Source organism: Poecilia latipinna, unplaced genomic scaffold (genome assembly GCF_001443285.1).
Source record: "Poecilia latipinna isolate Pla-1442-1.1 unplaced genomic scaffold, P_latipinna-1.0 Scaffold193, whole genome shotgun sequence".
NCBI lineage: Eukaryota > Metazoa > Chordata > Actinopteri > Cyprinodontiformes > Poeciliidae > Poecilia > Poecilia latipinna.
Genome location: NW_015112809.1, coordinates 343903 through 358430, shown reverse-complemented (window position 1 = coordinate 358430; position 14528 = coordinate 343903). Strand labels below are relative to the sequence as shown.

The following is a 14528-nucleotide window of genomic DNA, read 5'->3' as shown; positions in this document are numbered from 1 at the left end:
TGTAATAACTGAAGCTGTGCAATGGTTCTAGTTCGCTCCTCTTTTGGTCCAAAGATAATAACTTCAGTTCTGTTTCTGTTCAGCTGGAGAAAGTTTTGGCACATCCACACATTGATCTGTTCTAAGCATCTGTTCAGTGATTGGATGGGTTCAGATTGTGGTTTAGCTTTCCAGTTCTTGACATGGACTAAAGCAGATTAAATCAGATGACGATGTTTTTTCAATTAAGCAGATATTTATCCAGATATTTACCCAGTCTAGGTAGAAATCCAAAAACCTTTCATAATATTTTATAGCAATGTAGGTGGTGTTATTTATTTATTTATTTTCGTACATATGTTGGCTTGCTGGTACTTTCCTCCTTTCATCTCTATACAAGAAGCAAACATTTTCCCACAGTCATGAGAGCAGAGCGGCTTTGAGAAATTCAGTCATCATTCTGTAAGCAGAGAAGCTTACAGAAGCTTAGTTGGTCCAGTGATATGTGAATGCCACTGAGGGTGGACTATGTTTATGAGGAATTTCCTAGTAAGTCGATACATTTATATGCGATGTGCGTTGTGCTGTTTTTCTTTTCCTTGTGAACATGGTGCGGATTGGGGTTTGTTATCAGTTAAAAAAAACAGTCTTGATATGCTGTTTGTCTAAAATGTGAAAGCTATGAGCTGCTAATGAGCTGTATTGTATTAGCCCTGTGAAATGTAAACTAGCGCAGCCACATGGTTGTGAGTTGTTTTGGAGTGTCGCTGTAAACCAGCTATCAGTTCAACATGTCTAGCTTTCATGTGTGCTCTGGATTACTATTACTACTATTTTTTTTTTTGACAAAACTACATTGTTAATTGGCTAGTAACACTAATATGTGAAAGTAGAAAAGACTTTTTCTAAGAGATGGCTCGTCCGTTGGATTATTTTATTTTATTTTAAAAATGCAAATGAGGGTAATTAATTTAAGTGGATTAATTATTTTGTTTTAGGAACTAAGAGTTGCTTCCATGTTGCTTGGAGGCTATTGTTTTTATCAGAATCAGGTTTCCAGGACTGAGCTGAGATCCCTGATGACTGCATGATGTTTCATATCTGTTTAGACAACTGATAATTTTAAGTAAATTTCTATATTATGCCTGTAGTCTACAATATTGAAATTCACAGCTTTACTTTGGTTTGATTAAGGATAATAAATTTAACAAATATACCTAATCAAATAGTATATTTCAATAATAGTATGCTTGACAAGATCTCATAATGGTGAAAGTCAGTAGTACAGCTTAAGGCCTCATGTCTCTAAAAACGTTGCCCCATTTGGAGGTCTTTTTGACAGTCATTACTAAAAGGCCTCACTAAATCCAAGCAATTATATTAGTCATATGACCTGTTCTAATTCTATATTTTATGTCAGTTTTTATGATGTAAATCACTTTGAAATGAATTGTTGCTGAAAGGTGCTTTACAAATAAAATTTGATTGATTGCTTGACCAAATGCTCACTTCCTGATCACCTACCATTGTAAAAGTTGACAAAGTCGGTGGTGTTCACTATAATATCTGTAATCTCGTTAGTGATGTCGCCGAACACCAACTGCAGTTTGACCCCGCCTCCTACAGTGATGCTGATGTCATCGAGGTCACTGGTGAGGGATCCGAAGAGTGCTGAGAGAAAGAAGCTATCTTGAAGTTTGATGACAAATACTGGCAATAAAATGTTTATTTGCTACATAATCTATAAACCAGTAATAAAGTCTAGTTTACCTCGGCCTTCCTGGGTGACGATTGAGCTGAGATTTTTGTATACTTCATGGTAGCTCTGGAAATGAAAAGGTAATAAATAACAGGACACATTTATTTAAACTAAATATTTTGCCTTTAAGAGGTACCTCCTCAGAGTCTGGATAGCCCGGTTTAATGACGATGTGGATGGTGGTGAGATTTCCACATTGGTCAGACAATGCAAATTGGCGAATGCTTTCCTTCAGAATTTGAACGGCTTCACTCAAGGGGTATTTTAGGAGAAGTCCAGGCCCGATAACAGGAATGGCCACTGAACTGAAGCCCTTCTCAGCACAGAGGTCCAAACATCTCTTCAATCCCTTAGCAAGATCCTGAAAGACAAGAATAAAACATTTCCCTATGTTTTTAAAAGAATGCATCCATTTATAGGTCAGAAGGGATATATGGTCCCTCCTGGCCTGATTATGTCCCTCTGATCTCTCTTGAAATCTTCGAGAAAAAAAGGCACATAGTAGGCATCCTGAGTAGATATCCAAATCTCAACAGCTGTCTTACAATGTGAAGAAGTAATGAGGGCTCCAATCCAAGGTTATTCTGGCTGATTGAGCTACTCACTGTCTCTAAGGTAGAAATTAGCTCTTGTATCCTGGATTTTGTACGATCCAGGTCTTGAAACAACAGTAAGTGAGCAGACCCTAAACTAAATCTGCACAAGTATCTGTACAAGGGTTGCGCGCTCTACCCCCTGCGTCACCGGTGCATCCGTGTTTGAACTGTTTTGAATCAGTTGAGCTTTCTGAGTTATGAAAAATATTAACTTCTTCCAAAGACTCAACTTACATGTTGGAGTCCGTCACAAGTAACCACATTGTTTAAAGAAGTTAACCCTTTGATTCAAAGGGTTAACTTCTTCCCTGTTCCCATTTTAAATGGTGAATGAACTTATGTAGTGCTTTTCCAGTCATTTGGACCACTCAAAACACTTTACACTTAAGCCACATTCAATCATTCCCACCCACACTGATTGGTAGGCAACTTGGGGTTAAGTACCTTGTCCAGGGTCACATCAACACAAAACAAGAGGAAGTGGGAATTGAATCTACAACCTTCCAATTACAAGATGACTACACTATCCACTGACCCCAATTACCCCATTTATGATCAATATTCCTAAACAATATTAGTCAGTCCAACAAATGTCAATGGGCGATATATTCGCGTGGGTGACATTTGGATTTTTTTGTGAGACTGAGGAGGACAATGTAAACATGTACCATTTACATTGAAGTCCAAAAATGGGGTTGCCAAAAAACCCAAAGTTGCCGATTTGGATTGCTTTGGCTTTAAACAGAATGAAGAGGTAAACCACCGCTACCTGTGGTTTCAAAGGACTCAAACCATCTGGTTCATTCACAATTCTGGCTGAGTGTTTGATTTTCCTAATGAAAGAAGGTGTTTATGCTACAAACTATTTTGTATACAACACAATGCAAGTGATCATCTACTGACATGTCCATGAGGAGGGTCAGTAGAAAATGAGAGACTGGATTTAGCCATTCCTTAGAAAGAAACTTTTTAAATTAATTTGAATAATTAACTCAGTTTAATATAGTGTATGTGTGATATAATTGAAACGAAAGTTTTTGTACAGTGACTCAAGGCATTAGCATTACAGAAGTGAACTGAATTGAATTTTGCTGACTTTAAATTACAATATTTCTGTAATGTTGATGGATGAGATGAAACAGACTTATTCTAAAGGTAATAAGTCATTTCACATGTTTTTCTGTCATAGATCTAGATTTTTTTGTGTATTCACTTTCACCTGCTCACTCTTTCCTCCAACTCCGTCCCAGGCCAGGCACTCTATGCAGAATATCTTGGAGCAACCCAGAGATGCACTGGCATTAACCTGCAGAACATCACCAGGGAGGTAGGCGGAATTTGCAGCCAATGAGTCGAACTTTGATTTTACTGTGTCTCCGCCTTTCTTTAGCAAAGATTTGCCAATATTTGTTGAAGACAGCTGCCTGCCATGGGTGGGGACGACCAAAACATTCACCTGTAGAAACATTTAGATAAGCCTCAATAGAAAACTGACAGTAACTGACACAGAAAATGAAGTGAAAATGGTCAAACCTGCTCTTTCTCTAAACTTCCAATCTTGATTTCTAGATTGATTTTCATTGCATTCTGTCCAACAGTGGTGAACTGCTTTCTGGGAGTTGATGGTCTTGGTGTGATGCTGCTGAGGCGTTGCTGTTTGGTTGCCACAGCTGGTGAGCTAACAACTTGTTGTTCCCTAATAATCACCTGACAGGAAGTTTCAACCAGCTCCTTGCTCTCTTTACCAGCTCCTTGGAAGTACTGCAGCGCCCCAGGACCATCCAGAACTAGTTTGTCCATCGTCATGCTGGCCAGAGTTGACCCAAGGGCTTGTTTGGTCTCCTGAACCCGCGAACGAGGACCAGACAAAAGAACACAAGGATTTGGAAAAGAGGAGGCTTTGAGTGTCACATCGATCTGCTTCATGCCAAGTATTCCTAAGATTTTATCAAAGCAGTCAACAAGTTCAGGATACTGCAGACTGATAACCTCTTGAGTTGAAACCTGATTTGCCTGGAAGGAATAAATAAGCTCTTTAAGCTTGTTCACGTGTTCAGTGTAGCCCACCAGCTTCACTCTGGATGATGAAGTGCCACTGGATCCAGGAAGGAAGCTAAAGTTCACTCTGAGCTCGCCACGGTTTTCCTCGCTCTTGGCTCTGTTGAGGATTTCCTTGAGTGTGTCTAGATCTGGAGCCACAGCTGCAGCACCCTGAAGAGTCACACTGGACTCATTCAGATCTCTCAGCACCGCCATCTCTGCTTCCCTCAGAGCATCCGAAGACAAACTGGACAGAACCAGTTCGGATCCCACCTCCAGGGACACTGGGCTTCTGAGACTTTGCTCAAACCGTGTTTGGTACTTGTAGATGGCACTGCTTGTCGCCATGAAGTCTAATAAATCATTGGAGAGATTAATCCTCTTTTCTTGTATCTTCTTAATCAGTTCGTTAAGTTTGGCTTCACCAAGCTGCACCTTATCTTCAGGACCTTCTAAGATGATGATGTTAGAGGCCCTGCTGATTTTCACCTCTGGACAACTTGCACTCATCTCTCGGTTGAACTCCTCCTCAATCAGCTTGAACCGCTTCTCCACAACTGGCTGCTCTTTGCGAATTGTTATGCTTTTCTCCAGAACCGCAATCTTGTCCTTCACTACATATGTCTCCCCTACAACCACAGCATAGCCACTCTCTGAGTACACTCTCACATCATCAGACACAAAGAAGGGATCCTGTAGAACCTTCTTGACTTGTTTGGGCTCAAGGACATGATGGCAGGTGTAGGCCTCAATGAGATTGATGAAGGTCCGGTGCACTTGTAGCTCCCAGTTTTCTGCTGTGCCATCAAAAGCTCCTCCAGGCCCTTTCTCTATGTTCCCCCTCACCACTGCCTCTTCTTCCTCAAAATCTAGCTGTATCGTGCAGCCGATTGCAGAGAACTGCTTCTGCAGTTTTTTGTAAGCTTTAGGGTTGTCTCTCATGTAGTACAAGAGAAAGATGTCTGTCCTGAAAGTCTTCTCAAAGCCTTTTGTGCTGAGTTTAGTAGTCGTCTGAAAGAGCAAAACAGCGAAATTAATGAATTTGTCACGTAAATGAGAATTGAACACAAAATTCAGAGCAAAAAAAAAATTGCAACATGGGAAGCCTTCCCACGTTTTACTTTAAAAAAATTTTTGTATGTATTGGAATTCTTGTGAAAGACCCAAAACAAAATAGTGAATATATACTTTCACTATATTCACCAATTTCTATTTGTATTTTTAGAAAAGTATGATGTGCATTTTTTTTATTCAGTTCCCTGACTCTGATACCTCTATATAAAATTCATTGCCACCTGTTAAATAAATAAATTCCACAAGTCGGTAATATTATTTCAGTGTTACTCCAGTTACTCTGTGAAGACTTCAGAGGACTGTTAGAAAACATCAGAGAACATGACTGTCCACCTAAAGAGAAAGAGCAAGGAGAGCAGGGACCCATGGTACCTCTGGAGGAGCTGCAGACATTCACAGCTCAGGTAAAATAATCTGTTGACAGAACTACCATCATTTGTGTACTCTACAAATCTATATGGAAAAGTAGCCTATTTCCAGTTTACCACAAATCATGTGGAAAATTCATCAAACATGAGGAAGATGGCGCTCTGGTCATACGACATTAAAACTGAACTTTTTTGCCTGACATGAAAAAACACAGAATGTTTCTTGAAGTGTGTTGAAGCATGGATGCATCTAAAAGCTCAATTGGATCAGTCCAGTTAACCAACTGGACTGGGAAAGTCCAGTTAATTTCCATATTTAAATTCATGGCAAAATCTGTGAGAACACTTCAAAATTGCTCTTCACAATGCTGCCCATCAGGTCTAGCTGATCATCACCCATTTTGCAAAAAGTAGACCAAACATTTCAGCTTCTAGATGTGCGACTTTGACAGCAACATGGACCCAAAAACTTGCTGCTGCGGCAGCAAAAAATGGTTCTACTAATAACTGAACCAAGGAGGCTGAATACCCATGTGTGTCACACTTGTCAGAGATTTGCTTTCCAAGAATCTGAAAAATCATATATGGTTTTAATGACACTTAATATAACTTTGAATGAATCGATCACATAAAATCTCACAAATGTATATTGAAGTTTTTGTTTGTAATGTGACAAAATCAAATGTAGTTTGTGAAATACATCTCTTAAAAAATAATGATTATACAAGTTAATACTCGACACTATAGTTATTGAATATTTACTTTCCAATTGTATATTATCAGAAACACATTGGAAACTGGTCTGATCAGTTGAACATGAAACTAAAAGAAAAATCCAGACAAATATGCACTTCAGGGTTAAAACTGGTATGTTAAGAAGTCAACAACACTAGTTCCTGCTGAGGTTTTATCTTGGTTATATAAGATATATATATTTGCAATAAACTAGAGCTCACTTGTGATTGGCTTGTCGATGGCTGATCCTGGGTCTGTGGTGAACTGCTCTGAGTCACGGTCAGGTGTACAGTTCCTCCACGAAAACTAATAGTATGAGTTTTCCTCTGTAAAACCCTTTCCTGGACTAGAAGATGAAAGAGAATATAAATAATGTACGTTTTAAATCTGCATGCATGCTCTTATTTAAGCCAAATATCAGTGCGTACCTTCTTGTTCCTTGAAGCAGACTTTATAGACGTTGTCTCCCACCTTTTCAATCCCACCACAGTCGCCTCCCCCACTTGCTCTTGTTTTCTGAAAATATCTGCTGACATTAACCTTCTCTTTATCTGTTAAATATCTGGCCTCAAAATACAGCGGATATGGAAATTCAGCCATTTTTGACTGATTACCAAGAGAGGATTTTCTGTGCTTGTCCCTATTCTGAATGAACAGTGTTCACTGAAAAACTAGTTTCGCTTTCTCTTATCTCTCACCTTTAATACTTTTGACACACCCAGTTATACTCCAGTAAACGGAAAACTTGACATGTTCCTGGTGTCACTGTTGAACATTGGCAAAGTAAAAAGGTAAATAAATGACAATAAATCCCACTGATCATGGCTCCATGATGTTTATTAAAATACAGTGTCCAACATTTCATGTGGCTGTGAAATAACTTATGATTGCACAATTCTGTAATATGCCCACATTCATCGTGTAGAAGAAGTATATTCACATACACAACTAATACTCAAGCTGCCTCACACATACCAGATATGTAATTATGATGTATGGTGTTGAGCAAAGATCTTTGTTTCAAGTATGTAGTGTTTCTCTTGGGTAAAGTCTGCTGCTGCCAGGATTTCCAGAAGAAGGCAAACTTCAAATGGGTGGCATCAAGAACTGAAAGTACCTGTGGCGTAAAATTACAGTTCAAGTCCCGCCCTTCTATTTTTATCCTATCCTATTTGAAACAAGCAGGTTACGTGTGAACTATTAAACCAGATCCTGAAAGACTAGAATAAAAAATATTTCTAGAATTTTTTTTTTTTAATAAATGATTGCATGACCAGACTTTCAATAAGCTTGTGTTAATAAAGGAAAGAGTGTCACTGTTGTGGCTCATTTGCAAAGCAGATCAAATTGACGCTTCTCCTGGTTTTGCCCAAGTTCTCATGTTTTCCACACCAAATTCAACCGAGCTGGTTAAAGATGTATTTCTAGATACGTTTTAACTTTATTGTATTGGCTTGGAGAACTCCAAGGTGACATTACAGATCTCCGGCGCCCAGGCATTGTGAATATGTTACATTTTCAAACATGCTGCAAGCATTGTGCATGTAAACAAACCTGTTGTCCTCTGATTTAACATTACAGGAACAAAGGGCTCAGTTGACACTGAGCTGAATTAACAGAAAAACTCTGTGCTTTTATTAGCCAACATCAATTATCAATTGCAATGAAGTCTCAAAATATAAAAGAAAGTAAATGTCTCCTTGAAACCATCTCATCTCACATAATGATGAGATGGTAACAACAAATCACAGTATGTTAATTGCCAAGAGACAGCTGGTTACCTAGGGTCCAGAACCTTTTCTTCAGGTATTAGTGTTTGTGAGATAAGGACTTTAATCTCAGTTAAAAAATGCTGCTGCAACTCTCAGCAGGATGATTCTCTAGTCTGGGTGATGCCTTCAGTCCTGCAGCGAACGACTTTAAATCTTCAGCTGTCAAAGACTGTGAACTACGTCGCAGAGGTACGAACAGAAATGGCACAAAACATTAGGTTAGGAACAACAGAAACCGTAAAGGTATGAATTGGTACATGGGCAAAAAGATCAACAGGGTTTTTTTGTTAAACATGTGCTTAAAGAAAGGTGATGAGGTAGTCTGGGTACGCTTGGTTATCATGGAACACAACAAACATGTTGGGGTTGTTCATATTATCCACCAAGCTGTCGTAGCGGTCATGGGGTTGCTGGCTGTTGCGAGGCGGAGGCATCCTCATGTCACTGCGGCCCAGAGTGAAAACGCCCGTCAGGACTCGGGCCACGAACATGGTTTGAGTACCATCTGCTGCGGGATTGGAGTAGCTCACTGAGTAGCTGGCATTTACAGCAAAGTAGGTTCCTTGACCAAAGGCAGTAGCTGTGAAAGACAAAATTAAATAATTACCTTTCATAGTCCAGGAAAGTACCCCGGTACATTATTGCAAGTTCTTTAGACATCCTAAATCTCCACAAACAATTCATCTGCAGAAGAACTAGTTAGTAGACACTACCATTTCTCCCAGAAAAGCTCCTGTTGAACCCTTTGGTTTTGATGGAGTTGAGGTTTTCCTGGCTTGTCCCGTGGTACAGAAGTCTTTCAACTACTCCACCTTCATTTTTGTTCTTTTCAGACATGTGTTTCTTCTGCATTTCATACGTGCGCCGCAGATGAACGTTCTGCAAGCGTTCGATCTGACAGGAAGGAAAAACAGATAACGGGTCAATGAAAGAGATTTTTCACACGGTTAGTTCAAAACTCATTGGTTAGGTATGATTAGATATTGTTTATTCTCCTAAGTTGGAACAAATATTCTATATTGTTATGAATGAATACAATTGGTTGACTTTTCTCTATGAGTTAATGATGTGGCACACATCAACTGAGATAAAACAAGGAGCTAACTAAACAGAAGAGCTCTCCTACCTTCACAATGGTGTTGTAGGCAGTTTTGTTGAATGCCTGCTGGACGGTTCGATACTCTGCAGACGAAGGATCCAGCAGCACTTCTTCCAAACGTTCAGCATTAGACATTTTGTCCCAGTACAGCGGAAATGTAAAGTCTATCAAAGTGTCACAGTTGACATTAGAAAACGTTAGAAACACACAAAGATATTCTGGAAACTTCATAAATACAAAGCTGTTCAATTAATGACAGCTGGCCCATTTGCTGAAATGAATAAACATTTGGCCTCTAACTGGAACATCACATCTGTGATTCAAGAAAAAAAATGGTTTAATGCTTACTTTTTTGTAATGGCAGAGCCAATAAAACTTTAAGAGTGCATCTTCCTTTTCAAAAGCAATACTTGTAACTGTGTAACTGCAGTGATCAGATAAAATATTTCCCACTTGTAGTTGAAAAGGAAAGACTAACAAAGGTTGACAATGAGGGATGCGCTCAACTTTGTACATATTCTGTCCTAATATATACAATGAAAACGGTCTATGAGTAAGTTAAGTAAAAATTATATATATGTAAAGTGTATATGTGGTTTAAAACTTTATCAGCTTATTTTTACATGTTTGTGTATTTGACAAACCAACCTTAACAGAATTATTGTTTGAGCTTCTTACAGGAAGTCAGAGTTGGTTAATAAATTACTTCCTTGCGAAACACTGCATCACTTACTGGCAATCCCGCTCTGCTAATAAACTGTTCACATGTGACTTCATAGAAATGCCACTAGATAAAAGATATTATCTGTAGTTCTCCACCCCAGTTAACTTTGTTTTAGGATTTATTTTCATTATAAGGCTATGTTTTTTTTATTTGTTTGTTTCTAAGGACATATTGCAACATGACAGCCACCCAGAGAGTGATCCAAAAGGCAGAACAAGCCTGTAAATAACATGTTTAGGGTTAAATCCAAGATCTTTGTGACTAGCGTAGAAGTTGTTTGAAGTCTTAATGTTAAAAGCACTGTGTGGCAGAAAAAAAAACTTTGTCACTTTATGACATTTTATAAGCTGCTGTCATACTTTCTCTTCTTGCTGTCTCAGTTTATATAACAAAGAATCCATCCATACACGTTTATCCCTAGTGGTGTCGCTGGGGGAGCTGGTGCCTATTTCTAGTAGCCAACGACCGAGAGGTGGGGTATAACCTGAACAGGTCGCCAGTCCATCACAGTATCTAATTAAGCATTTAACTTAAATCCAAATGTTAGGACATTAAACACATTTTGTAAAACGTCATTTTCAGCTTCCTACCCATATTTGTAGCATGCTATGCCCTGGTTTCCCATACTGTGTGTATATTGGGATGAATAATGTAAAATGTATTGTCTGCTTCCCTGCCAGGATAGAGTATGTTCCTTTTTCTATATCTTCATACTTTATAATAGTCAGCCATTCCTTTATGCACAGCCTACAGCCTACACTGACCCCAATGTATTTTTAATAGAATTGTTTAGCAAAATGGTTCAACTGCTCTGACATGTGAGGCACTCCAAGCATTTGACATGCCAGACTGGGAGAATCTTCCTCAGTGCCAACAGAGCGTCTGCATAGCTCAGCACAACCCCATTTAAAGTTATCACTGGGCCATTGCTGCAACATTTGGGGAATGTTTATATTGTTCTAAACCAGGTGGCATGTTGGTGAATATATAGTGGTACATATGGCAGGACTTAATCTGAAGCTCAAGCAACATATTTTTTAGCATTCCCAAAAAGATTCATGGCAGTCTGACTTTGTCTCCATCAAACTTTTCTGCAACAGTTTGATGTAGATATTATTATTAGTCTGCAAGGTAAAAGGCAAATATTGCTCTCTTTGTCTCTTTCAAGGTTTGGAAATTAAATCTAATGGGATCCACTGAAACCTTCATGAATCCAACACTCAAATAAAAGCATTTGCTTCCCTTACCTGCCAAGTTCTCAAGTCGTTTCAGCTTGGCCCTCTGTCCAGTTAAATCTCCTCTGGCCTCCATCTTCAGTAGATTCACACTCCAGGTAACCCCCTGTGTGTCCAATATATCTTTCGTGGTGTTACGTTTTTCCAGATTATAATTGGCTGTTTTTGGGAGCCTCTCCCAGCTACCGTTTTGTCCCAGGATGCACCAAGCTACGCGAGGGTACAGACTTTCCTCCTCTTTGGCTCTCAGTTCTCTCCTAAGAGGAATGAGTGTTTGGAGCATCTGCTCCACCTGGTTGACGCCAGCTTTCAACCCGCTCACCGTCAAGCCCCCCTGGCGTAAGGGGTCCTCCTGTACATACAGGCCCTGAGTCTCTACTAGGTTCATCAACTTCTTTATGTCTTCCTCGATAAGGTCTGCCAGATCCTGATTGGTGAAGGTTTTTGTGGCGCTGTGGTCTTGGTACAGATTATTCATCTTTGTTAGGGCATTATCAACATTTTTTCGTTGAAGGCCCACAAACAGGAAAGAGGACTGCTGACTGGTGGTTGTAGTATGACGGAGACTTGAGGTTGAAAGAATAAATTGTCTTGGCGCTGATACTGCAAATTAAATCAAATGTAAATGGTTGGAGACAGTCAGATGTAACTGGAAGAAGACTCATAGTAATCCCGTTCATTGTGCTTACCTTGACGTTCCTGGATCAGAACATTACAGGAGCTCTCAACCAGCTCTTTGCTGGTTTTACCTTCTGCCTGGAAGTAGCGTACAGCTCCCGGACCATCGAAAACCAACTTTTCTAATGTCAGACTGGCTAATCCAGATCTAAGAGCCTTATGGGCCTCCTGCACATGGCAACGGGGGCCAGAGATGACTACACAGGGCTTGGGAAGAAGGGATTCTTTCATAGTAACTTGTGTTTGCTTAATGCTAATCAGTTCTAGGATTTTGCCAAAGCAGTCAACCATTTCAGGATGTTGCAGGTTCAGCACTTCTTTAGTAGAAACCTGATTCAACAGGTAATCCTGAAGAACATCTCTGAGACTCTTCACATATTCAGTGTAGCCCACAAGGCGCACTTTGGCCACCGTGGTTGCACCTTGCTCAGGGACGAAGCTGAAGTCCACCCTGAGCTCATTGCGGTTTAGGTCAGTCTTGGCTTTGATGAGAGTTTCTTTGATTCTGTCTATATCTGGAGGAGCAGCGGCAGCGCCTTGGAGCTTCTCAATCTCCACACTCAGATCCCCCACCAATTCTGCCTGAGCCTCATCCAGGTCATGAGGGCACTTACAAAACAGGACCAAGTCTGACTCGACCGCTATGAACACGGGATTCCTCAACCGCTGCTGGAAGAGTGTCTGGTACTTATTTACGGCATTACTGGATTTAATAAAGGTTATTACATCTTGAGGAAGATTTATTCTCCTCTCTAAATCATTTGTGTTTTGTCCGTGGGGGTTAGTACGTCTTGTGTTGCCAGGACCTTTTAAGATGACTATATTTGTATTTCTTAAGATGTCGACTTTTGGGTAAGACATACGCTGTCCTTTGGCAAAATCATTCATCACTCTGAACCGCTCCTCCCTGTGACAGGGGTCCGTCTACAAATAAAACAAAGACCACAAAAAAGTATTTATCTGCTTCACTTACAGTTAGGTCCAAAATTATTCATACCCCAGACAGGTTTAGAATCAAAATTACTTTTCTTTATCCAAGTTGTCCAAGACGAGATGAAACAGGAATCTCTCATAAGAGAATTGAAAGTAAAAGGAGCATCTATTGACTTTTTTTTTTTACTTTTTATTTTTTTAAAAATATGTTGTAGAAATATCTGTGGTGAAAAACCTTCGAAACGTTCATTACCCTGACCTTTAGCTCCCTGCACAGAATCCTTTTCAAATTCATATTAAGATGACCATGGTCCACTCCAAAACATGAATATTGTTTCCATTCAAAAGAAACCTGAATCAAATGGCTGAATTACTTTTTCAATATGCAGTCAAGTTCTCCAAAGTGATGCTAAACACTGTATTCAGGTGTGATGAAATCAGGACACCAGAGTTCAATTCTGAGTGTTATCACCAAGCTCTTTATAAATATCTGATATTTTTATGCAGTGAAAAGGACAATTTAACTGTTATCACTATAGTATAATTTCTTTTAGGGAAATTTTGTTTAATAAACTTTGGAATAAGGTTGCAAATTTATCAAAATCAGGAGGGAGTGAAGCATAGTATATAATTTCCAGAAAAAAAACTCACCTTTTGCTGAATATTGGAGCTCCTTTGTGTAGTTAAAATATCTGGAAGAAAACATTTCATCAAGTAGTTTAAAACTGGGATGCGATTCACTAAATGTTATTATTTCCTTTCCTTTATTCTCCACAACTATTTTTTTAAAACATAAAAGTCTCAGATAAACTGTGTCAGGAATAGTTTGCTTCGGTCGGCTAATGCTAACCTGTCAAACATGCTAACGGTGTAACCAACCACTGAGTTAGCATGAATCTGAGACTAATGCTAACTGACGGCTAACTCTGTCATCCACACTGATGACAGAGTTAGCTTTGTTCCTAAATACAACTTACCGAGTGTTGATCCTGGTTTTTCAGTTCCTCCCCCAGAGCCTCTGCTGTCCTGGACAGGATTTAAGTCTCCCCTGATTCCACAGAACTATGATTTGCTGATATTTACCAATTTTATCAACACTTTTGAACTTCTAGCAAGACTTTTAATAAATGTGTCACCATTTCCAGAACTACACTCTTGACAGCTGATCTCGCATATGACAACTTATAGTTTCAGTTTCATTTACTTGCAAGTCTGTTTTTTACAGACACGCCCAAACATGCGAATTGTTTTCCTTTTATGGCGACATTTCTGTTTGTATTTTGTTGTGCAAATGACAATGAATAGGCTATACAGTACGCTGAGCCATTTTTTAGAATAAAAATCTAATTTTGAATAATCAAACTTATATTCTACTCTTTGTAAGTGGTTGTGAAAAAGAGGCTTTCTTAAAACAACATGGTACAAGTACTTTAATACTAGTAGAGACTATCAGAAAGTCTGAGAATTATTGTTTAGAAACTGTATAAAATATTAAAAATTTTATTGGAAGCAAAATATATTTAAATATATCATTTT

General features: G+C 39.1%; 2 protein-coding genes across 5 annotated transcripts in view; both read right to left on the bottom strand.

The window, feature by feature from the left end:
• LOC106946481 (poly [ADP-ribose] polymerase 14-like) overlaps window positions 1-7211 on the bottom strand; it is a 32975-nt gene extending 25764 nt beyond the window's left edge. For 2 of the 3 annotated variants that reach the window (XM_015030833.1, XM_015030832.1), the window contains exons 1-7: window positions 6980-7211; window positions 6773-6897; window positions 3868-5385; window positions 3554-3790; window positions 1875-2099; window positions 1750-1804; window positions 1504-1650 (exon numbers count right to left, since the gene is read on the bottom strand). In XM_015030833.1, the coding sequence (XP_014886319.1) occupies window positions 1504-1650; window positions 1750-1804; window positions 1875-2099; window positions 3554-3790; window positions 3868-5385; window positions 6773-6897; window positions 6980-7151 (2479 nt within the window). In that variant the 5' untranslated portion in view covers window positions 7152-7211. The remainder of the gene's footprint in view (window positions 1-1503; window positions 1651-1749; window positions 1805-1874; window positions 2100-3553; window positions 3791-3867; window positions 5386-6772; window positions 6898-6979) is intronic. The other variant, XM_015030831.1, reaches the window with a different exon arrangement.
• A 159-nt stretch (window positions 7212-7370) lies between these two features.
• Window positions 7371-14182, bottom strand: LOC106946478 (poly [ADP-ribose] polymerase 14-like). Of its 2 annotated transcripts, XM_015030826.1 has the most exons (8): window positions 13970-14182; window positions 13644-13684; window positions 12071-12983; window positions 11394-11984; window positions 9450-9586; window positions 9037-9217; window positions 8583-8903; window positions 7371-8378 (listed from the first exon to the last, which is right to left on the bottom strand). In XM_015030826.1, exons 3-7 carry the CDS (start codon window positions 12945-12947, stop codon window positions 8623-8625), a joined length of 2067 nt encoding a protein of 688 aa, XP_014886312.1. In that variant the 5' UTR covers window positions 12948-12983; window positions 13644-13684; window positions 13970-14182; the 3' UTR covers window positions 7371-8378; window positions 8583-8622. The 2 variants fall into 2 exon arrangements, with proteins under 2 accessions (XP_014886312.1, XP_014886311.1); XM_015030825.1 differs by having other exon boundaries at window positions 7371-8903.
• Window positions 14183-14528: the final 346 nt, after the last annotated feature.